Genomic DNA, 25,313 nt, shown 5'->3' with positions numbered 1-25,313 from the left:
CGTTGATGTTGACCTCTCAGGAAGAAGCCATTTCCGCGAAAGTAACAGTTTTGTAACGAGAGAGAAAAAACAACAACAAAAGGACTGCGCCCAGGAGGAGTTGGTATAATCAGTAACATCGAGGGTCTGTCTTCACATACTAACCCTCAAGTTGCTGTGATAATGTTGTCCTTCTCGGCGTCGCTCCAGCCACAGGTGAGTAAAGACACTAAAGCCAGGATCGGACAGCAGCTTAATAACCTATCTGGGTGACTGATGTAACCGAGCTGCTCGAAAGCGCTGGCTAATTAACGTTTAGATATACGAGACAACACATTTTATAACTAGCTAGCTGTTTATAAAGTTTTAAAGTATTTATCTAGACATAAATATTGTTAGCTAGTTCTTGTTATATCACGCGTATTTAGTTAACTAGTTACTGTAGGGAATGTTACGCATGTCTCAATCTCAGTATTTCCTAAGGTTAGTTGTCTGTTCATACTAACACCACAGCGATATTTTTTTTGACAGTTAAGTTAATTTGATGCTAGCTAGTTATAAATTAGGGTAACTAACCAAACTAGCTGACGAGTTGGTTATGTCATATCATGTCAGTTATATAATCGAGCTATCGCGATAAATAAAAAAGTATTGCTTGATTTTTACACCTGCCTGTGAATGACAATATCAATGAATACTGTCAATCAATGGCATGAGGACGGCTGTTTTTAATTGGTAACACAGGAGAAATGAATGTTGCCCCCCAATGTCAAACCTGGCCAGTGCCCGGTGCCAGTACATAACGTTAGAGGAAAGTCTTCACACCAGTAACTATATGGCAGGGACTTGTAATGCCTTTGATCTCATTAGAAGATATTTACAAGTTGAACTCAAATGACCTTCCCTCATCAGTGCCCTAGCCCGGGTGCCTCACAAATCTGCTGTAAATTCCACAGTGAAATAAATATCAGTAGGCTGGTCACCTAGACCCAGGCAATCATTATCCTTCCTGCAATGTTGTTTATCAGAACAATATATGCCAACATTACACAAATCATGCACGTCATGAATTTCCAATTTGTCCATCTCTGTTGCCACTTGACTCTTCTTAGGTAACGAGTCAACTCATTGGCCAACTCATCAATGCCCTCCATTCCCTGAAGAACTCAGCCAGCTCCACAGCCACAGCTTCCGTCCAGAGCCTGCAGACATACGTCACACCAGAGCAGGACCTGTTGCTCACAGAGGTACGATAACACACTAAGGGGATGTGGCTTACACGCAAACCCATATTTAATTTTCAAATTGGTTTCGATTTAAGATAAGGGTCAAGTTTATAGATTTTGGCTAGTCTGGCGGTCAATGGGATGCTGGTCAGAAAAGTCCCGTTAGACTCTCCCCTGTAAGATTAGCCAACTTAATGGCAATCATAGGTGGTACATTTGTTTTCAGGGATTCCTCTTCTCATAGCCAAGGCTTATTCCTGACACCACTGCAGTTCTCCCTCAGACTGGACAAGCCTCAATGTACACAAGCTGTGTCTACCTTTTAGAGCTATAGCTTGCATCAACTGGCTCCACCCCCTCCACTGTCCTCAGGAGCCCCAGTGCGACTTTGTACTGACTAACATATAACATTGGAATTATGAGAATCCTGTTGTGTGCAGGGCCACCAGGTCTACCGGACTAGGCACAGCTCCCCAAGCAGACATGTGAAGCTTAGCTAAACCAGACTGGTCTGCATCCCCTCCCCTAGGGGAAACCCCTGTGGCCGTGAATTGGCCACAAACAGATCTGGGACCAGGCTAACACTTGCTCATTATTACAGTTGATGTGTCCTTCATACTGACTTCCTGTTCCCACTGTGAACCTTCAGGACCTGAGTCTATCAGAACAGAGGGTGCGTGAGCCCACCGTGATCCTCCGGGACCTGGGCTTATCAGACCTGAGGGTGGGTCAGCTGGATGAGCTGGTGAATAGGTTACTGCCCTCACCGGGCTCAGAGGAGGGCCCAGCTGCTTCAATATGGAGGACGTCCCACGTCTCTGCGAACTCTTTCTTACAAAACAAACACGGTGAGGACGTAGTGTTTTATTTGATGAATCTGTGTTTTTGTTGCCGGGTGTATATTTGTAGTAAAATGATACCACGCAGTTGTTTTTTTTGCATGTGTGTATTTGTGATCGTCTTCAGTTGACGTGTGTATTTGTTTCTATAGGGTTGTCAAACGGAAGGTTTGGTGTTTTTGGCTCGCCAATGTTCCACAGACCAAACCAGAGTCCTCTACACGCCATCTGTTCAGAGCTCCAATACTGGCCTGGTAAGGAACCATACCTGGTTTATTTAGTGTCATCTGTGGTCCTCATCTGTGGAATGTGCCCAGTGACCCTCAAGTGAAGATAGTTGATCATTTTACCATGGTGAATTCCCTATTTGAGAGAATTCCATTGGTCCTAAAGTGAAATCTCCACCGACACCAGGCAAATCAAATACGCCCACTCACAAGTCCTATGACATAACATAGTGAAATGAATAGTATTGTACTTGGTGACCCCCCCCCCCCTTCTCCTTCTTCAGTAAGGGTCCAGAACCGAGGCTTCAAGACTCTGAGGAAGAGCAAACGCGTGGAGTCTGGTTACCAGGGGCTGGCAGAACCAGAGGGTTACACTTCAGCATTCATGAAGGTCAGGAAGTGTTACACTATGCAATCAGTCACGTACTCCACAAATCCCCTTCTTGGACAGACATAGTTTGGCATGCGGTCAATGAACCCATTGCATCTGTTTTGTTGGCACGTGTTGTTAAAATTGTGACGCAACACCTTTTTTCTGTTGTTCTTTAGTGGTGATTCTTCTGACACTGTTTAGTTTTTTGGCCCCCTTTGTGTGGAAAGGGCTGTTTTTTTTAATGTCTTGAAACCACTCTGGCTAGGCGCCATCTCATTTTCATGTTCAACATCTTGCTTTCTCCTCCCTCTCTTTCTCTCACCTGCTGACACACATACATTATGTGCTCTCTCTCTCTCTCTCTCTCTCTCTCTCTCTCTCATTATTTCACCCCCTACACCCCCTCCATCACAGGGTCTCCTCATGAGACCCGACAAGTCCCCAGAGGCACAGAGTCTTGATCACGTGGTAAAGCAGAAGAACCTGCAAGGTGACCAACAAGATGCCTTCAAGTCTGGTTTCACCGAGGGCTTCATGAGGTCCCAGGCCTTCACTCAGAGGACACACGGCACGTCACAACTTTCTTCATATATGGCATCTAAATCACTCAGCATATTCCCTTCCTAGAGTGACTAACAGGAAGCGACGTAAAAAATAAATAAAAACAACTGGATTTAACCTTTTATTGGACTGAACAAGTCAGTAAAGACAATCTTTAAAGGAATGGTGTTAGTCATCATTGAGAAACATTTTTAAAGTGAAGACTGATATTTCAAACCCTGCCCCAGCTCGTAACAGATTTGCTCCTCCTTGAAGTCAATCATGACTGCCAGTTATACAGTGAAGCACTAAGCCCATAGGCACTACTAGCAGTTCCACCAAGTGTCCACACGGTGGCACTGTTGAGTCGAACTTAATCTCTTATGTTTCAGTAACTCATTTCTATCTTCCCATTGACAGACTCGCTAAGGAGGACCAGGCTGATTCTATTGGTCCTCCTCGTTGTGGGAATCTATGGCCTGTCAAGAAGCCCGTTTCTTTCGGGTAAAGGGTCCTTTTCTGATGCTGGTTTGTGTTCTATTGAATTCTTACGTTTGCATGAATCACCACATTGGGGTTGTGCTTTTTCATCAAGAGCAATTGTCGAATTGGCTGCTATTCCACTGATCGTGCTTTATGATCAATTATCAGCCAGCTGCCCAACCCCTAGCTGCCCAGGCGCTGGTCCATGATAGTATTTATTAGAAACTCCACCTTTGGCCATTTTAACAATGAATGATTGAATAGGAAATGGATATTTGAATATATATTTGAGTGTAAGATGAAAAGTGGTATTAACAAAAAATCAGTAGTTCATGACAAATGTCATTCTCGTATAGTTTCTATGATAAGTAGAGGCCTGTTGGAGATTCCCGGGTGGTGTCTGTCAGTGGTCTGATTGAGTTGTCGTGGGTTTGCATTGAACAGTGAGATTCCGTACCACGTCAGGCCTGGACTCACAAGTGGACCCGGTTCAGGTGAAGAGCGTCACCTTTGAGCACGTCAAGGGGGTAGAGGAGGCCAAGAATGAACTGCAAGACGTGGTGGAATTCCTCAGAAACCCCCAGAAGTTCACCGTGCTCGGAGGGAAGCTCCCTAAAGGTACGGTGTCTTTCTGTAAATGTGACATTCGGTTTATCTTCTCAGTGGGCCTTTTTTGGTTTAGCTTCAGCCTTGAGGATGGGAATTCGATCCCCGGCTGAGTCATACCAAAGACTGTAAAAAATGGGACCCAATGTGTGGCACTCAGCATTAAGGAGATAGATTTGGGGGGGGGGTAAGGCCTTACGGTGAGACTACAGTCCTGTCCTGGGGGTGTATTTGTACATTAAGCTGCCCCAGACTACAGTCCTGTCCAGGGGGTGTATTTGTACATTAAGCTGCCCCAGACTACAGAAAGCAGATATGTCCACAAAGCTACTTCCTTACTTATGAGATGAGCAGAGATGTCCTCAAGCCAAAGCTACTTCCTTACTTATGAGATGAGCAGAGATGTCCTCAAGCCAAAGCTACTTCCTTACTTACGAGATGAGCAGAGATGTCCTCAAGCCAAAGCTACTTCCTTACTTATGAGATGAGCAGAGATGTCCTCAAGCCAAAGCTACTTCCTTACTTATGAGATGAGCAGAGATGTCCTCAAGCCAAAGCTACTTCCTTACTTATGAGATGAGCAGAGATGTCCTCAAGCCAAAGCTACTTCCTCTGCTCATCTCATAAGTAAGGAAGTAGCTTTGGCTTGAGGACATCTCTGCTCATCTCATAAGTAAGATGTCCTCAAGCCAAAGCTACTTCCTTACTTACGAGATGAGCAGAGATGTCCTCAAGCCAAAGCTACTTCCTTACTTATGAGATGAGCAGAGATGTCCTCAAGCCAAAGCTACTTCCTTAGTCCTTATTTGTCTTATCTTTCTGTGTGGTCTCTTTACACAGTGCCATTACATGTTCTTGTGTTCATATGTTGCACTTTTCTTTGGCCTCTGGTTTTGTCAGGCATCCTCCTGATTGGCCCCCCAGGCACAGGAAAGACTCTCCTGGCTCGGGCTGTAGCCGGGGAGGCCGACGTCCCCTTCTTCTACGCATCGGGATCAGAGTTTGACGAGATGTTTGTGGGTGTCGGAGCTAGCCGCATCAGAAACCTCTTCAGTAAGTCCCAGAGGAGATCTAAAGGCTGTGTACCGTTATCAATACACTTGACTGACCAACCTTCACCCTGTCACTCATGATCGCTGATTGGTGAAAGGACCTGATAGGTTCGATTGATTGATTTTTATTGTGGGGAAAGATGCACCGAGTACAACCCAGGGGGTAACACCTTCATGTGATTCCATTTGTTTCTGGCGTTAGTGACTCCATTAGTTTCCGGTGTTAGTGATTCCATTTGTTTCCGGCGTTAGTGACTCCATTCGTTTCCGGCGTTAGTGACTCCATTCGTTTCCGGTGTTAGTGATTCCATTTGTTTCCGGCGTTAGTGATTCCATTTGTTTCCGGCGTTAGTGACTCCATTCGTTTCTGGCGTTAGTGACTCCATTTGTTTCCGGCGTTAGTGACTCCATTCGTTTCCGGCGTTAGTGATTAGTTTCCGGCGTTAGTGATTAGTTTCCGGCGTTAGTGACTCCATTCGTTTCCGGCGTTAGTGACTCCATTTGTTTCCGGCGTTAGTGATTAGTTTCCGGCGTTAGTGATTCCATTTGTTTCCGGCGTTAGTGACTCCATTTGTTTCCGGCGTTAGTGACTCCATTTGTTTCCGGCGTTAGTGACTCCATTCGTTTCCGGCGTTAGTGACTCCATTCGTTTCCGGCGTTAGTGATTCCATTCGTTTCCGGCGTTAGTGATTAGTTTCCGGCGTTAGTGACTCCATTCGTTTCCGGCGTTAGTGACTCCATTCGTTTCCGGCGTTAGTGATTAGTTTCCGGCGTTAGTGATTAGTTTCCGGCGTTAGTGACTCCATTTGTTTCCGGCGTTAGTGATTAGTTTCCGGCGTTAGTGACTCCATTTGTTTCCGGCGTTAGTGACTCCATTTGTTTCCGGCGTTAGTGATTAGTTTCCGGCGTTAGTGACTCCATTTGTTTCCGGCGTTAGTGACTCCATTCGTTTCCGCCGTTAGTGATTAGTTTCCGGCGTTAGTGACTCCATTCGTTTCCGCCGTTAGTGATTAGTTTCCGGCGTTAGTGACCCCATTTGTTTCCGGCGTTAGTGATTCCATTTGTTTCCGGCGTTAGTGACTCCATTCGTTTCCGGCGTTAGTGACTCCATTTGTTTCCGGCGTTAGTGATTAGTTTCCGGCGTTAGTGATTAGTTTCCGGCGTTAGTGATTAGTTTCCGGCGTTAGTGATTCGTTTCCGGCGTTAGTGATTCGTTTCCGGCGTTAGTGATTCGTTTCCGGCGTTAGTGATTAGTTTCTGGCGTTAGTGATTCCATTAGTTTCCGGCGTTAGTGATTCCATTTGTTTCCGGCGTTAGTGACTCCATTTGTTTCTGGCGTTAGTGACTCGCTTCCGGCGTTAGTGACTCGCTTCCGGCGTTAGTGACTCGTTTCCGGCATTAGTGGTCCTTCTGTAGCTCAGTTGGTAGAGCATGGCGCTTGTAACGCCAGGGTAGTGGGTTCGATCCCCGGGACCACCCATACGTAGAATGTATGCACACATGACTGTAAGTCGCTTTGGATAAAAGCGTCTGCTAAATGGCATTTATTATTATTATTATTATATATTATTCGTTTCCGGCGTTAGTGACTCGTTTCCGGCGTTAGTGATTCCATTAGTTTCCGGCGTTAGTGATTCCATTTGTTTCTGGCGTTAGTGACTCCATTTGTTTCTGGCGTTAGTGATTCGCTTCCGGCGTTAGTGACTCGTTTCCGGCATTAGGGATTCGTTTCCGGCGTTAGTGACTCGTTTCCGGCGTTAGTGATTCCATTCGTTTCCGGCGTTAGTGACTCCATTTGTTTCTGGCGTTAGTGATTCGCTTCCGGCGTTAGTGACTCGTTTCCGGCATTAGTGATTCGTTTCCGGCGTTAGTGATTCCATTAGTTTCCGGCGTTAGTGATTCGTTTCCGGCGTTAGTGATTCGTTTCCGGTGTTAGTGATTCGTTTCCGCCGTTAGTGATTCGTTTCCGCCGTTAGTGATTCGTTTCCGCAGTTAGTGACTCCACTAGTTTCCGGCGTTAGTGACTCCATTTGTTTCCGGCGTTAGTGACTCCATTTGTTTCCGGCGTTAGTGACTCCATTAGTTTCTGGCGTTAGTGACTCCATTTGTTTCCGGCGTTAGTGACTCCATTCGTTTCCGGCGTTAGTGACTCCATTTGTTTCCGGCGTTAGTGACTCCATTCGTTTCCGGCGTTAGTGACTCCATTAGTTTCTGCCGTTAGTGACTCCATTAGTTTCTGGCGTTAGTGACTCCATTAGTTTCCGGCGTTAGTGACTCCATTAGTTTCCGGCGTTAGTGACTCCACTAGTTTCTGGCGTTAGTGACTCCACTAGTTTCTGGCGTTAGTGACTCCATTAGTTTCCGGCGTTAGTGACTCCATTAGTTTCCGGCGTTAGTGACTCCATTTGTTTCCGGCGTTAGTGACTCCACTAGTTTCCGGTGTTAGTGATTCCATTTGTTTCCGGTGTTAGTGACTCCATTTGTTTCCGGCATTAGTGACTCCATTTGTTTCCGGCATTAGTGACTCCACTAGTTTCTGGCGTTAGTGACTCCATTAGTTTCCGGTGTTAGTGACTCCATTAGTTTCTGGCGTTAGTGACTCCACTAGTTTCCGGCGTTAGTGACTCCATTTGTTTCCGGTGTTAGTGACTCCATTAGTTTCTGGCGTTAGTGACTCCATTAGTTTCTGGCGTTAGTGACTCCACTAGTTTCTGCCGTTAGTGACTCCACTAGTTTCTGGCGTTAGTGACTCCATTTGTTTCCGGCGTTAGTGACTCCATTAGTTTCTGGCGTTAGTGACTCCATTAGTTTCTGGCGTTAGTGACTCCATTAGTTTCTGGCGTTAGTGACTCCATTAGTTTCCGGCGTTAGTGACTCCATTAGTTTCTGGCGTTAGTGACTCCATTAGTTTCTGGCGTTAGTGACTCCATTAGTTTCTGGCGTTAGTGACTCCATTTGTTTCCGGCGTTAGTGACTCCATTAGTTTCTGGCGTTAGTGACTCCATTAGTTTCTGGCGTTAGTGACTCCACTAGTTTCTGGCGTTAGTGACTCCACTAGTTTCTGGCGTTAGTGACTCTATTAGTTTCCGGCGTTAGTGACTCCATTTGTTTCTGGCGTTAGTGACTCCATTAGTTTCTGGCGTTAGTGACTCCATTCGTTTCCGGCGTTAGTGACTCCATTCGTTTCCGGCGTTAGTGACTCCATTTGTTTCCGGCGTTAGTGACTCCATTTGTTTCCGGCGTTAGTGACTCCATTTGTTTCCGGCGTTAGTGACTCCATTTGTTTCCGGCGTTAGTGACTCCATTTGTTTCCGGCGTTAGTGACTCCATTTGTTTCCGGCGTTAGTGACTCCATTCGTTTCCGGTGTTAGTGATTCGTTTCCGGCGTTAGTGACTCCATTCGTTTCCGGCGTTAGTGACTCCATTTGTTTCCGGCGTTAGTGTCTCCATTAGTTTCCGGCGTTAGTGATTAGTTTCTGGCGTTAGTGACTCCACTAGTTTCCGGCGTTAGTGACTCCACTAGTTTCCGGCGTTAGTGACTCCACTAGTTTCCGGCGTTAGTGACTCCATTTGTTTCCGGCGTTAGTGATTAGTTTCTGGCGTTAGTGACTCCATTAGTTTCCGGCGTTAGTGACTCCATTCGTTTCCGGCGTTAGTGACTCCATTAGTTTCCGGCGTTAGTGATTAGTTTCTGGCGTTAGTGACTCCACTAGTTTCCGGCGTTAGTGACTCCACTAGTTTCCGGCGTTAGTGACTCCACTAGTTTCCGGCGTTAGTGACTCCACTAGTTTCCGGCGTTAGTGACTCCACTAGTTTCCGGTGTTAGTGACTCCATTTGTTTCCGGGCGTTAGTGACTCCACTAGTTTCCGGTGTTAGTGACTCCACTAGTTTCCGGTGTTAGTGACTCCACTAGTTTCCGGTGTTAGTGACTCCATTTGTTTCCGGTGTTAGTGACTCCACTAGTTTCCGGTGTTAGTGACTCCACTAGTTTCCGGTGTTAGTGACTCCACTAGTTTCCGGTGTTAGTGACTCCACTAGTTTCCGGCGTTAGTGACTCCACTAGTTTCCGGCGTTAGTGACTCCATTAGTTTCCGGCGTTAGTGACTCCATTAGTTTCCGGTGTTAGTGACTCCACTAGTTTCTGGCGTTAGTGACTCCACTAGTTTCTGGCGTTAGTGACTCCATTTGTTTCCGGCGTTAGTGACTCCATTAGTTTCCGGCGTTAGTGACTCCATTAGTTTCCGGTGTTAGTGACTCCATTAGTTTCCGGTGTTAGTGACTCCACTAGTTTCTGGCGTTAGTGACTCCATTTGTTTCCGGCGTTAGTGACTCCATTTGTTTCTGGCGTTAGTGACTCCATTTGTTTCTGGCGTTAGTGACTCCATTAGTTTCCGGCGTTAGTGACTCCATTTGTTTCCGGTGTTAGTGACTCCATTTGTTTCCGGCGTTAGTGACTCCATTTGTTTCTGGCGTTAGTGACTCCATTAGTTTCCGGCGTTAGTGACTCCACTAGTTTCCGGCGTTAGTGACTCCATTTGTTTCTGGCGTTAGTGACTCCATTCGTTTCCGGCGTTAGTGACTCCACTAGTTTCCGGCGTTAGTAACTCCATTTGTTTCTGGCGTTAGTGACTCCATTCGTTTCCGGCGTTAGTGACTCCATTTGTTTCCGGCGTTAGTGACTCCACTAGTTTCCGGCGTTAGTGACTCCACTAGTTTCCGGCGTGGTCCCTGATGAAATACCGACCAAGTTAAATAAAACAGTAACCCCTCTGCATCACAGTCATTCCACAATGTGGCTTTCAACTAATCAAGTACTACTTGATCAGTGGCCATGAAGCACAGGAAAGGAGGGACACGGCCTCAATCTCTTTCTGTTTGGTCCGCAGAAGAGGCGAAAGCCAACGCACCTTGTGTTGTCTTCATTGATGAGCTTGACAGCGTGGGAGGAAAGAGGATCGAGTCTCCCATGCACCCCTACTCCAGACAGACCATCAACCAGCTACTGGCAGAGATGGACGGGTCAGAACAACTCAGAATATACTGTATATAGCTATTGCATCAGAGAATTAAGCCTGCATATATTTTTTTGTTTACCTGGTGCATATCACAAGGCTTGTATTTTCCTCATTCAATGTGTTGATACTCCACAGGTTCAAACCTAACGAAGGGGTCATCGTTATCGGCGCTACAAACTTTGCTGAGGCTTTGGATAAGTATGTTTTCAGTGGGTAGTAGCAGGTGTTTCTGTAGGCTTTTTACCAACCCAGTAGGCTTGATCCCTTTGTCAGGACTTGGCTGGTTGTCTGTCTCGTCTTAAAATTTCAGACCTCTGGATTTCAGCTCCGAGTTGCAAAATCACACTTGAAATGTGGTAATAAGGCTGGGTGGTTCATTGGAACGAATTGCACAGTGGGAACTACACTTCCCATGTGCCCAGATAACTGATTCTGCCTTTTTTGCCATGGCCCTCCTCGGATGTCCCTCGGTGAGATTACTGGAAAAGTCGCCAGAAGAAAGTTATTCTTGAGAGCTGGTCATAGGACCAGCAAAAAGCTGTATAAATGGAACAAATCTATTTTTAGAAAGAGGTCGTAAATAGAACCACTCTTCATTTTGCTCCCATTGACGAGAAGCATTATACATTCATTGTAGAACCGCAAGGCTAAAGGTAAATTAAAGAATGCAATTGTTATTGACACACTTGAGATTGGAGCCTGTACTCTGTTCGAATTGTATACAACCATGTCAGCTCTCTGGATCATTAGCCCCATTGACGCCTGGATCATTAGCCCCATTGACGTCTGGATCATTAGCCCCATTGACGTCTGGATCATTAGCCCCATTGACGTCTGGATCATTAGCCCCATTGACGTCTGGATCATTAGCCCCATTGACGTCTGGATCATTAGCCCCATTGACGTCTGGATCATTAGCCCCATTGACGTCTGGATCATTAGCCCCATTGACGTCTGGATCATTAGCCCCATTGACGTCTGGATCATTAGCCCCATTGACGTCTGGATCATTAGCCCCATTGACGTCTGGATCATTAGCCCCATTGTTGTCTGGATCATTAGCCCCATTGTTGTCTGGATCATTAGCCCCATTGTTGTCTGGATCATTAGCCCCATTGTTGTCTGGATCATTAGCCCCATTGTTGTCTGGATCATTAGCCCCATTGACGTCTGGATCATTAGCCCCATTGTTGTCTGGATCATTAGCCCCATTGTTGTCTGGATCATTAGCCCCATTGCCGTCTGGATCATTAGCCCCATTGCCGTCTGGATCATTAGCCCCATTGCCGTCTGGATCATTAGCCCCATTGCCGTCTGGATCATTAGCCCCATTGCCGTCTGGATCATTAGCCCCATTGCCGTCTGGATCATTAGCCCCATTGCCGTCTGGATCATTAGCCCCATTGCCGTCTGGATCATTATCCCCATTGCCGTCTGGATCATTAGCCCCATTGCCGTCTGGATCATTAGCCCCATTGCCGTCTGGATCATTAGCCCCATTGCCGTCTGGATCATTAGCCCCATTGCCGTCTGGATCATTAGCCCCATTGCCGTCTGGATCATTAGCCCCATTGACGTCTGGATCATTAGCCCCATTGACGTCTGGATCATTAGCCCCATTGACGTCTGGATCATTAGCCCCATTGACGTCTGGATCATTAGCCCCATTGACGTCTGGATCATTAGCCCCATTGACGTCTGGATCATTAGCCCCATTGACGTCTGGATCATTAGCCCCATTGACGTCTGGATCATTAGCCCCATTGTTGTCTGGATCATAAGCCCCATTGCCGTCTGGATCATTAGCCCCATTGCCGTCTGGATCATTAGCCCCATTGCCGTCTGGATCATTAGCCCCATTGCCGTCTGGATCATTAGCCCCATTGCCGTCTGGATCATTAGCCCCATTGCCGTCTGGATCATTAGCCCCATTGACGTCTGGATCATTAGCCCCATTGACGTCTGGATCATTAGCCCCATTGACGTCTGGATCATTAGCCCCATTGACGTCTGGATCATTAGCCCCATTGACGTCTGGATCATTAGCCCCATTGACGTCTGGATCATTAGCCCCATTGACGTCTGGATCATTAGCCCCATTGACGTCTGGATCATTAGCCCCATTGACGTCTGGATCATTAGCCCCATTGCCGTCTGGATCATTAGCCCCATTGCCGTCTGGATCATTAGCCCCATTGCCGTCTGGATCATTAGCCCCATTGCCGTCTGGATCATTAGCCCCATTGCCGTCTGGATCATTAGCCCCATTGCCCTCTGGATCATTAGCCCCATTGCCGTCTGGATCATTAGCCCCATTGCCGTCTGGATCATTAGCCCCATTGCCGTCTGGATCATTAGCCCCATTGACGTCTGGATCATTAGCCCCATTGACGTCTTGGTCATTAGCCCCATTGACGTCTGGGTCTTTAGCCCCATTGCTGTCTGGGTCATTAGCCCCATTGCTGTCTGGATCATTAGCCCCATTGTTGTCTGGATCATTAGCCCATTGCGGCAGCGTAGCCTAGTGGTTAGAGCGTTGGACTAGTAACCGGAAGGTTGCGAGTTCAAACCCCCGAGCTGACAAGGTACAAATCTGTCATTCTGCCCCTGAACAGGCAGTTAACCCACTGTTCCCAGGCCGTCATTGAAAATAAGAATTTGTTCTTAGCTGACTTGCCTGGTTAAATAAAGGTTAAAAAAAATAATTAAAAAAATATTTAAAAAATACAATAAAAAAAAATTGCTGTCTGGATCATTAGCCCCATTGCTCTTCTGTCTTTTTTATAGTGCCCTGGTACGTCCGGGGAGGTTTGACATGCAAGTGACCGTCCCTCGTCCGGACGTGAAAGGACGTACGGAGATCCTCAACTGGTACCTGCAGAAGATCAAAGTGGATCCCAGTAGGTCTCAAATCAGTTGCTTGGATCAGTGGCTTTCAGATCTCTCCTTGAGGAACCCCCAGACGTTTCACAATGTTGTTGTAGCCCTGAACCATCTCGGGTCCCCGAGGAGAGGTTTGAAAAACCCCTGGCTTAGACTGTATATCAGCTGACTAATGTATCATAGCGACGTTAAACCTAGCCGCCTTGTCGAGAGGTTCTGATCACTAGGTGTCATGGCTACCCCCCACACACACACACACATTTGCTGCATGAAAGAGCCCACTGTTTTGGACTGACAACATTCTCCTTTTGGCCCTGCCTGGTTGTGTGTTCAGACGTGAACGCGGCGATCATTGCCAGGGGGACGGTGGGCTTCACGGGGGCGGAGCTGGAGAACCTGGTGAACCAGGCAGCCCTGAAGGCAGCGGTGGACGGCCTCGACCAGGTCACCATGAAGGAACTGGAGTTCTCCAAGGACAAGATCCTCATGGGTGGGTACACACACACACACACTCACATACACACACTCTCACACACACACACGCAGACACACACGCAGACATACACACTCACATACACACACTCACACAGACACACACACAGACACACACACAGGCATACACACTCACATACACACACTCTCACACACACACGCAGACATACACACTCACATACTCACACACACACACTCACACGCACACACACACACAGACATACACACACACACACACACACACACACACACACACACACATTTCGCCACACTCGTGTTAACATCTGCTAACTATATATATATATATATTACACACACACACAACCTGCCATGTGAGAGAGCTTAATGACAAAGAGTTTCTGGTTAAGAGACATTCCACTGTAGACTGTTAGAATGCCTGTCTGGTCAGGATCCCTCTCATTGATGGTCCTATCTTTCAGGTTGGAATTCCCAAATATAACGAAACTGGAGTAAACCTGCACTACAGTAATATGAATGACGTGTGTTTTTAATTCATCAAAGTGGTTCCTCTTGTCTCTCTTTTATACTGAAGGTCCTGAGCGCAGGAGTGTGGACATTGATAAGAAGAACAAGCAAATCACAGCCTACCACGAGTCAGGCCACGCCATTGTGGCCTATTACACCAAAGACGCCATGCCCATCAACAAGGCAACCATCATGCCCAGAGGACCCACTCTTGGCCATGTGAGTAGTACTGAGCATTGCATTTTGATTGGCCAGGAAGTGTTTGAAGCTGTGGTATATTACCATGGAATCACCCCACTTGCTTTGACATAACATCTCTGATTTAGCAATGTCATAGTTTGTTACATTTCATCCATGTTTTGCATTGCGAAGCTAAACGTGTTCCACTATATAGTAAAATACCTTACAGAATAGTTGCATTGTCCATTCTGCCATTACTTTACCCCCCCTTAGTTCTGTTGCCATGGAGAAGAAGAAGAAGTTGGCCACCATTTGAAACCCCCCCCTTAGTTCTGTTGCCATGGAGAAGAAGAAGTTGGCCACTGTTTGAACCCCCCCCTTAGTGCTGTTGCCATGGACTTCCTGAAAGAAGTTGGCCTCTGTTTTAAAATGTTTGGATGTTGGCAGCTCCAGGGGGCTTGCCTTAAAACAGATCAGGAGGAACATTGGTTTACCAACGGAAGGACTAGTCTGAGACCATCCATCTGTCTGTTTAGGTGTCCATGCTCCCAGAGAATGACCGTTGGAGTGAGACGCGGGCTCAGCTCCTGGCCCAGATGGACGTCAGCATGGGAGGCCGCGTGGCCGAGGAGCTCATCTTTGGCGACGATTACATCACGACTGGTGAGGGGGGGCAAGATCGGTTGGGCTTTAGCTATAGAGCATATTGCTACATCAATTTTGGGACTTCTAAATGATTGATGTATAATCAGTTGATTCTTGAAGAATTTAACTTCTAAATGAGCTTCTGTCGTACCCCATCAGAGTCCAAAATAACCTTGAGTTATTCCGTTGTTTGTAAACAAAACAGTTGTCAACAAACGTTGTATAGCCTCAACTATTTGGATAACGTTAATGCATCCTTAGCTCTGTCTATGAATTTGAGTGGTTACATTTCTCAAGGCCCATCCCTCAGCCTTACTCCTGTATTGTGGTTTCTCCATCCCTCAGCCTTACTCCTGTATTGTGGTTTCTCCATCCCTCAGCCTTACTCCTGTATTGTGGTTTCTCCATCCCTCAGCCTTACTCCTGTATTGTGGTTTCTCCATCCCTCAGCCTTACTCCTGTATTGTGGTTTCTCCATCCCTCAGCCTTACTCCTGTATTGTGGTTTCTCCATCCCTCAGCCTTACTCCTGTATTGTGGTTTCTCCATCCCTCAGCCTTAGTCTTGTATTGTGGTTTCTCCATCCCTCAGCCTTACTCCTGTATTGTGGTTTCTCCATCCCTCAGCCTTACTCCTGTATTGTGGTTTCTCCATCCCTCAGCCTTACTCCTGTATTGTGGTTTCTCCATCCCTCAGCCTTAGTCTTGTATTGTGGTTTCTCCATCCCTCAGCCTTACTCCTGTATTGTGGTTTCTCCATCCCTCAGCCTTACTCCTGTATTGTGGTTTCTCCATCCCTCAGCCTTAGTATTGTGGTTTCTCCATCCCTCAGCCTTAGTATTGTGGTTTCTCCATCCCTCAGCCTTACTCCTGTATTGTGGTTTCTCCATCCCTCAGCCTTACTCCTGTATTGTGGTTTCTCCATCCCTCAGCCTTACTCCTGTATTGTGGTTTCTCCATCCCTCAGCCTTAGTCTTGTATTGTGGTTTCTCCATCCCTCAGCCTTAGTCTTGTATTGTGGTTTCTCCATCCCTCAGCCTTACTCCTGTATTGTGGTTTCTCCATCCCTCAGCCTTACTCCTGTATTGTGGTTTCTCCATCCCTCAGCCTTACTCCTGTATTGTGGTTTCTCCATCCCTCAGCCTTAGTATTGTGGTTTCTCCATCCCTCAGCCTTAGTATTGTGGTTTCTCCATCCCTCAGCCTTACTCCTGTATTGTGGTTTCTCCATCCCTCAGCCTTACTCCTGTATTGTGGTTTCTCCATCCCTCAGCCTTACTCCTGTATTGTGGTTTCTCCATCCCTCAGCCTTACTCCTGTATTGTGGTTTCTCCATCCCTCAGCCTTACTCCTGTATTGTGGTTTCTCCATCCCTCAGCCTTACTCCTGTATTGTGGTTTCTCCATCCCTCAGCCTTAGTATTGTGGTTTCTCCATCCCTCAGCCTTACTCCTGTATTGTGGTTTCTCCATCCCTCAGCCTTACTCCTGTATTGTGGTTTCTCCATCCCTCAGCCTTACTCCTGTATTGTGGTTTCTCCATCCCTCAGCCTTACTCCTGTATTGTGGTTTCTCCATCCCTCAGCCTTACTCCTGTATTGTGGTTTCTCCATCCCTCAGCCTTACTCCTGTATTGTGGTTTCTCCATCCCTCAGCCTTACTCTTGTATTGTGGTTTCTCCATCCCTCAGCCTTACTCTTGTATTGTGGTTTCTCCATCCCTCAGCCTTACTCCTGTATTGTGGTTTCTCCATCCCTCAGCCTTACTCCTGTATTGTGGTTTCTCCATCCCTCATCCTTACTCCTGTATTGTGGTTTCTCCATCCCTCAGCCTTACTCCTGTATTGTGGTTTCTCCATCCCTCAGCCTTACTCCTGTATTGTGGTTTCTCCATCCCTCAGCCTTACTCCTGTATTGTGGTTTCTCCATCCCTCAGCCTTAGTCTTGTATTGTGGTTTCTCCATCCCTCAGCCTTAGTCTTGTATTGTGGTTTCTCCATCCCTCAGCCTTACTCCTGTATTGTGGTTTCTCCATCCCTCAGCCTTACTCCTGTATTGTGGTTTCTCCATCCCTCAGCCTTACTCCTGTGTTGTGGTTTCTCCATCCCTCAGCCTTACTCCTGTATTGTGGTTTCTCCATCCCTCAGCCTTACTCCTGTATTGTGGTTTCTCCATCCCTCAGCCTTAGTCTTGTATTGTGGTTTCTCCATCCCTCAGCCTTACTCCTGTATTGTGGTTTCTCCATCCCTCAGCCTTACTCCTGTATTGTGGTTTCTCCATCCCTCAGCCTTAGTCTTGTATTGTGGTTTCTCCATCCCTCAGCCTTAGTCTTGTGGTTTCTCCATCCCTCAGCCTTACTCCTGTATTGTGGTTTCTCCATCCCTCAGCCTTACTCCTGTATTGTGGTTTCTCCATCCCTCAGCCTTACTCCTGTATTGTGGTTTCTCCATCCCTCAGCCTTACTCCTGTATTGTGGTTTCTCCATCCCTCAGCCTTAGTCTTGTATTGTGGTTTCTCCATCCCTCAGCCTTACTCCTGTATTGTGGTTTCTCCATCCCTCAGCCTTACTCCTGTATTGTGGTTTCTCCATCCCTCATCCTTACTCCTGTATTGTGGTTTCTCCATCCCTCAGCCTTACTCTTGTATTGTGGTTTCTCCATCCCTCAGCCTTACTCCTGTATTGTGGTTTCTCCATCCCTCATCCTTACTCTTGTATTGTGGTTTCTCCATCCCTCAGCCTTACTCTTGTATTGTGGTTTCTCCATCCCTCAGCCTTACTCCTGTATTGTGGTTTCTCCATCCCTCAGCCTTACTCCTGTATTGTGGTTTCTCCATCCCTCAGCCTTACTCCTGTATTGTGGTTTCTCCATCCCTCAGCCTTACTCCTGTATTGTGGTTTCTCCATCCCTCAGCCTTACTCCTGTATTGTGGTTTCTCCATCCCTCAGCCTTACTCCTGTATTGTGGTTTCTCCATCCCTCAGCCTTAGTATTGTGGTTTCTCCATCCCTCAGCCTTACTCCTGTATTGTGGTTTCTCCATCCCTCAGCCTTACTCCTGTATTGTGGTTTCTCCATCCCTCAGCCTTAGTATTGTGGTTTCTCCATCCCTCAGCCTTAGTATTGTGGTTTCTCCATCCCTCAGCCTTACTCCTGTATTGTGGTTTCTCCATCCCTCAGCCTTACTCCTGTATTGTGGTTTCTCCATCCCTCAGCCTTACTCCTGTATTGTGGTTTCTCCATCCCTCAGCCTTACTCCTGTATTGTGGTTTCTCCATCCCTCAGCCTTACTCCTGTATTGTGGTTTCTCCATCCCTCAGCCTTACTCCTGTATTGTGGTTTCTCCATCCCTCAGCCTTACTCTTGTATTGTGGTTTCTCCATCCCTCAGCCTTAGTCTTGTATTGTGGTTTCTCCATCCCTCAGCCTTACTCCTGTATTGTGGTTTCTCCATCCCTCATCCTTAGTCTTGTATTGTGGTTTCTCCATCCCTCATCCTTACTCCTGTATTGTGGTTTCTCCATCCCTCAGCCTTACTCCTGTATTGTGGTTTCTCCATCCCTCAGCCTTACTCTTGTATTGTGGTTTCTCCATCCCTCAGCCTTACTCTTGTCTTGTGGTTTCTCCATCCCTCAGCCTTACTCTTGTCTTGTGGTTTCTCCATCCCTCAGCCTTACTCCTGTATTGTGGTTTCTCCATCCCTCAGCCTTACTCCTGTATTGTGGTTTCTCCATCCCTCAGCCTTACTCTTGTATTGTGGTTTCTCCATCCCTCAGCCTTACTCCTGTATTGTGGTTTCTCCATCCCTTAGCCTTAGTCTTGTAATGTGGTTTCTCCATCCTTACTCCTGTATTGCGGCGGCTCTGTTTTCCAGGAGCGTCAAGCGACTTCGACGGGGCGACCAGAATAGCCAAGATGATGGTGACCAGGTTCGGAATGAGTGACAAGGTAAGAGATTATACCCCATGCACATAAAATGGTAGATTGAAGATGAGTCTACACCAAAAAAAAAAATATTCTCTCTAGTAGTCTGCATTTTAGATGGTCTAAATGCATTTCATTTCACCAAAGGCTTATTCCTCAAAGGCCGTATCCATAAATTTAGAAGGCAGCATTGACGCTGTGCAGTAATGCCATTCTCAGGCATTGCACGTGATTGGAGGGATCTCTCAGCCATGTTGTACATGTGCCGACACGTTCTAGACTTTGTTCCGACTCAACACTGAGAGATTTACTCTGCTACTCACCTCGTATCTACAGACCGTAGTATCTACAGACCATAGTCTACCTCGTATCTACAGACCGTAGTATCTACAGACCGTAGTATCTACAGACCGTAGTCTACCTCATATCTACAGGCCGTAGAATCTACAGACCATAGTATCTACAGACCGTAGTCTACCTCGTATCTACAGACCACAATATCTACAGACCGTAATCTACTGAGGCTGCTACTCACCTTGTATCTACAGACCGTAGTCTACTGGGGCTATTAGAATAATAATAATAGTTGTATTTTATGTAGCGCTTTTCTTTACAAAGAGAATCTGACGCTTTAAAAACAACAGTAGGGTTCTGGAAGTGGCGAGTCTTGCCCGATGTGATGGTCTCCCACAGCCGACAGCTAGTGTTGATTGTGATGGCTGAATGTCGATGGTACAGGGAGGGAGAAGCGTCAGTCGGATAGACTGATCCGAAGCTCTTCATCAGACACCTTCGCCGTATCCTCCTCCGTAGGTTGGCTGGATCATGGACTACTGAAAGTGTTACACCCACAAGGGTGCTGCTTCGGCGGGTGTAGGCAAAGCTCAGCGCCTGAAAGACCACCACACATCAGTATTGGTAGTCTGGTATAGTCACCCTATGAGGCAGACTGCATCCCCTCATCACGTTCCAAGAACGGGGGCGAGTGGAACCAAAAGCAGTGTAGAAAGCCGCCCGGTGCTGTGTGGGTTATTGAGATGCATCGTTCAAATGATCGCAGAGCCAGCTAGCATAGCTATCTAGCCAGAATTTAAAAAAGAATAATAATGTTTTACTTGCCTTTAGTCCAGCAACTTTAGGCCAAGACCACCAGATATTTTAGCTCTGTAAGAAGTTATCAAAACAATACAATCCTGGCAACCCATGCCGCCTTACCCTGTTCTTTACTATAAGTAATTAAGGAAGAAGCCTTGGCTTGGTCGTGCCGGAAAGGTTCCTGCTCCTGTGAGCCAATCTCCTATTTCTGTAGCGTGAGGAAGCTTGATGTACAAGTACTCTCCCTGGATAGGACGCTAGTCTATCGCAGAGCCTTAGAGGAGCTGCTGCATACGTGGTCTGCTGTGCCCCTAACCCTGAGACTGTTGCTGTGCCCCTAACCCTGAGACTGTTGCTGTGCCCCTAACCCTGAGACTGTTGCTGTGCCCCTAACCCTGAGACTGTTGCTGTGCCCCTAACCCTGAGACTGTTGCTGTGCCCCTAACCCTGAGACTGTTGCTGTGCCCCTAACCCTGAGACTGTTGCTGTGCCCCTAACCCTGAGACTACTAAAACGTATTGTTTCAGCTTGGTGTCATGACCTATGCTGAAGTAACCAAACAGAGCCCTGAGACGCAGGCAGCCATCGAACAGGAAGTCAGGGTCCTGCTCAAGGTAAGCTTCCCAAACTTTCCCCCACTGCACTTAAAAATAATAATAATAATTGTCAAATCCTATCTACACTGAAAAAAATTATAACTGCAACAATTTAAGATTTTTTTTAGTTACAGTTCATATAAGGAAATAAGTTAACTTGTTATGGCTGCAATCCCCCTATCGGGATAAGTGTCATCAACAACCGCTGCATTAGCATAGCGCTACATTCAATAAATATTACTACAAATATTTATATTCATGAAATCACAAGTGCAATATAGGAAAACACAGCTTAGCCTTTTGTTAATCCATCTGTCGTGTCAGATTTTGAAATTATGCTTTACAGCGAAAGTAATCCAAGCGTTTGTGTAAGTTTATCAGTCGCCCTACAAAACATTATGTACACTTAGCATCAGGAAGCTTGGTCACGAAAAACAATCAAATTAATCGTTTACCTTTTTGATCTTCGGATGTTTGCACTCACGAGACTCCCAGTTACACAACAAATGTTCCTTTTGTTCCATAAAGATTATTTTTAATATCCAAAATACCTCCGTTTGTTTGTCGCGTTATGTTCAGATATCCACAGGAAAGACAAATTCCAAATCGTTTCCATAATGTCCACAGAAACATGTCAAACATTTTTTATAATCAATCCTCAGGTTGTTTTTAAAAGATATAATGGATAATATATCAACCACAAAGTCTTTCACAGTAGGAGAGGGAAAAGCAATACCTATCCAAACTCTGTTGCGCGAGCAAAACTCATGTGACCACTTGACGCGATGTTATCGCTCTGGCTAATTTTTCAAAATAAAAGCCTGAAACTGTCTGAAGACTGACACCTTAAGGAAGCGATAGGAAAAGGAATCTGGTTCATACCCCTTTAAATCCAGCAAAGGGAGGCTATGGAACATGGAGTTTTCAAAATAGAAGCCACTTTCTGTTTTCCTGTTTTCCTCAGGGTTTTGCCTGCAATATCAGTTCTGTTATACTCAGACAATATTTTGACAGTTTTGGAAATAAATTAATTAGGCGCCGGCGATGGATTGCACAATTGGGAATACAGATATGCATCTGTTGGTCACAGATACCTTTTTTTTTTAAGTACGGGTGTGGATCAGAAAACCAGTCAGTATCTGTTGTGACCATTTGACTCATCCAGAGAGATATTTATCTCCTTCACATAAGAGTTGATCAGGCTGTTGATTGTGGAATGTTGTCCCACTCCTCTTCAATGGTTGTGCGAAGTTGCTGGATATTGGCGGGAACTGGAACACATTGATCCAGAGCATCCCACACATGCTCAATGGGAAAACATGTCTGGGGAGTATGCAGGCCATGGAAGAACTGGGACATTTTTTAGCTTCCAGGAAATGTGTACAGATCCTTGCGACATGGGACCTTGTATTATCATGCTGAAACATGAGGTGATGGAGGAGGATGAATGACACGACAATTGGCCTCAGGATCTCGTCACGGTATCTCTGTGCATTCAAATTGCCATCGATGAAATGCAGTTGTGTTCGTTGTCCGTAGTTTGTGCCTGTCCATACCATAACCCCCACCACCACCAGAGGGCGCTCTGTTCACAACGTTTACATCAGCAAACCACTCACCCACACGTCTGCCATCTGCCCAGTACAGTTGGAACTGTGATTCAACCATGAGGAGCTTCACTTCTCCAGCGTGCCAGTGGCCATCGAAGGTGAGCATTTGCTGCAGTTTGGTCAAGACCCTGGTGAGGACGACTAGCATGCAGATGAGCTTCCCTGAGACAGTTTCTGACAGTTTGTGCAGAATATATATATATTTTTTGCAAACCCAGTTTCCTAAGCTGTCCGGGTGGCTGATCTCGGGTGGTCCTGGTTCTAGTGGTTATGGCGGTTGTGAAGCCAGTTGGACATATTGCCAAACTCTTTAAAATGACGTTGGAGGTGGGTTATGGTAGAGATATTATCTGGCAACTGCTCTGGGAGACATTCCTGCAGTCGGTGTGCCAATTGCACGCTCCCTCAACTTGAGACATCTGTGGCATTGTGTTGTGTGACACAACTTCACATTTTAGTGGCCTTTCATTATCCCCAGCACAAGGTGAACCTATGTAACATGCAGCTTCTTGATATGCCCACACCTGTCAGGTGGATGGATTATCTTGGCAAAGGAGAAATGCTCACTAACAAGGATATAAACACATTTCTGCATAACGTCTGAGAGAGATATGGAACATTTCTGGGATCTTTTTTTATTTCAGCTCGTGAAACATGAGACCGACACTTTACATGTTGCGTTTATATTTTTGTTCAGTATAGTTAATAAAGTATTAGTTCATTTCCGTATTAACCAACCAATAATCGTTCAACTTCCTAAATAGTTTCTTCAATATTCATTCTTATGAAAACGGAAGTGTGATAATAATCCGGGGCTCCTGAGTGGCGCAGCGGTCTAAGACACTGCTTCTCAGTGCTAGAGGAGTCACTACAGACCCTTGTTCAGCGGTCTAAGACACTGCTTCTCAGTGCTAGAGGAGTCACTACAGACCCTTGTTCAGCGGTCTAAGACACTGCTTCTCAGTGCTAGAGGCGTCACTACAGACACCCTGGTTCAGCGGTCTAAGACACTGCTTCTCAGTGCTAGAGGCGTCACTACAGACACCCTGGTTCAGCGGTCTAAGACACTGCTTCTCAGTGCTAGAGGCGTCACTACAGACACCCTGGTTCAGCGGTCTAAGACACTGCTTCTCAGTGCTAGAGGCGTCACTACAGACACCCTGGTTCGATTCCGGGCTGTATCACAACTGGCCGTGATTAAGAGTCCCATAGGGCGGCGCACAATTGACCCAGCGTCGTCCGTGCTTGGCCGGTGTAGGCCGTCATTGTAAATAATATTTTATTTTCTTAACTGACTTTCCTAGTTAAAGATTACATTCTGTTTTTCTTTGACGTTCATTCTCTCTCTCCTATCCAGGACTCGTATGAGCGAGCCAAAAACCTCTTGAAGACCTACAGCGATGAGCACAAGACGCTGGCCGAGGCTCTGCTAACGTACGAAACTCTGGATGCCAAAGAGATCAAGCTGGTCCTAGAGGGCAAGGCCCTGGACCCTAGATGACTCTGAGAGAAGCCTAGTCAGAGACAGTTAGACGTCGGGGTTGGGGTCAATTCCATTTCAATTCTAGTCAATTCAGACAGTAAACCAAATTCCGATTTCAAAATGTTCCTCAATGGAAAAGCATTGAAGATAATAGGAATTGGAATTTCATCGTACTTCCTGAATTGACTGGAATTAAAATGAAATTGACCCCAACCCTGTAAGACATATTATCTGAATTATGTAAATTTTAAGATGTACAATGGACTGGCCTTTAGAGGCTTTATAGGTTTCTTCCCCCTCAACGTAAATGACTGACTAGCTCATAGTCGCACCTCGTTTTATCCCTCTGAACCTATGACTCCTCTGTCTGAACCATTCATGTTGGGCAGGCATTCCCGTACGGCAGCTTTGTCAAGCGACAAAGGCCCATAGCAAGGTTCATTTCAACACCCTGAGCTCAAAATGCCCTTTCAATGCCAGGATTTTAGTTTTTTGATATCGACATTGTCGTCGTCGCCCCCCCCCCTCAAGTTTTCCCCCTTAAAGTTTGTATATACAGTATTGATCGAGAAAGTGCTGCATTATGATGCATTAACGTGCTCCTGGGAAAGTGGGAGGTTGTAAATCCGATATGTGCTTTTGAAGCCGGACCAATTCTTGAACCAATGCGAAGCTAGCTAACATTGCTAATAATTAAGTTAGCTAGCTTGCTAAACATTGCCAATATGGTCGAACTAGCTACGGTATCCACATTGATAAGTTTGTAATTGTCAAATATATTTATTGTTAACTTTGGGTTGAAAAGGGGTGGTTAAATGTCTTCGTTAACAAACAAAAAACGCAGTTTGTAATTACGACTTGGAGGGTCGTTCAAGCGAAACTGAAACGACCGTTTCAGAAGCATGTGAACGCCCCCCCCATAGTCCTCAGCCAATAGGATCTTATATCGCACAATTGTTTTTTTTTTCTTTAGCAATTTTGTGCATGAAAGCCTCATCGTGTATTTGGTATGCTATCGAAGATATGAGGGAAAACAATTGTTTGCAGATCTGATCCTACTTGACCTAATAGCCTTTTCACTGAGAAGAATATTAGTGATAGAAACGGCCGACCATAAAATATGGGTTTATCATTTAAAAACCATACAAATTTTTAACATGCATATATATATATATAATCTAAATACAAAATGGCTGTATCAGCGTTCCCGTATATGATTCATCGTCTGTGAGTTGTGAAGGAATCCATCTGCATTCATTGTATGCAGGTCAATATACACATTTTACGTTGTCATTTTATTTATTTACCCAAAGTGTGCCGGACTTGCCATCGTTAGCTATTTTAGGCCCTCGTGTCTGAGCCCATCCATGGTGTAAATGAAATGTGAGAGGAGATGTACTTAAATCTGTTTCTCATTGGAAGTGGATCTTGTGGAAGCTCAAATAAAAATTATTCTAAAATCATGCTGTTCTTTGGTCTCTGGTTGTGAGACTTTGGCTGGGATTCCTTCAAACTGCGCTACTGACAATGTGTGTTTTATTTTTTTATTTTTTTTATAAAGGAAATTTCCTTGTGGGATTGTAAACACT

At 45.9% G+C, this 25,313-nt stretch overlaps 1 protein-coding gene across 2 annotated transcripts; it reads left to right on the top strand.

Annotated features, from left to right (window-relative positions):
• The first annotated feature begins 21 nt into the window (after positions 1-21).
• LOC118372974 (ATP-dependent zinc metalloprotease YME1L1-like) lies at positions 22-25,187 on the top strand. Of its 2 annotated transcripts, none has more exons than XM_052484012.1 (18): positions 22-195; positions 1,092-1,226; positions 1,855-2,053; positions 2,197-2,298; positions 2,556-2,662; positions 3,059-3,212; positions 3,605-3,688; positions 4,112-4,285; positions 5,174-5,326; positions 10,213-10,345; positions 10,477-10,539; positions 13,129-13,241; positions 13,559-13,714; positions 14,270-14,421; positions 14,919-15,045; positions 18,891-18,964; positions 20,563-20,649; positions 23,599-25,187. In XM_052484012.1, exons 1-18 carry the CDS (start codon positions 163-165, stop codon positions 23,740-23,742), a joined length of 2,190 nt encoding a protein of 729 aa, XP_052339972.1. In that variant the 5' UTR covers positions 22-162; the 3' UTR covers positions 23,743-25,187. The 2 variants fall into 2 exon arrangements, with proteins under 2 accessions (XP_052339972.1, XP_052339971.1); XM_052484011.1 differs by having other exon boundaries at positions 3,605-3,712.
• The last annotated feature ends 126 nt before the right edge of the window (positions 25,188-25,313 follow it).

The sequence above is a fragment of the Oncorhynchus keta genome, chromosome 28, assembly GCF_023373465.1.
Source record: "Oncorhynchus keta strain PuntledgeMale-10-30-2019 chromosome 28, Oket_V2, whole genome shotgun sequence".
Classification (NCBI taxonomy): Eukaryota; Metazoa; Chordata; class Actinopteri; order Salmoniformes; family Salmonidae; genus Oncorhynchus; species Oncorhynchus keta.
This window is presented reverse-complemented; position numbering and strand designations above follow the sequence as displayed.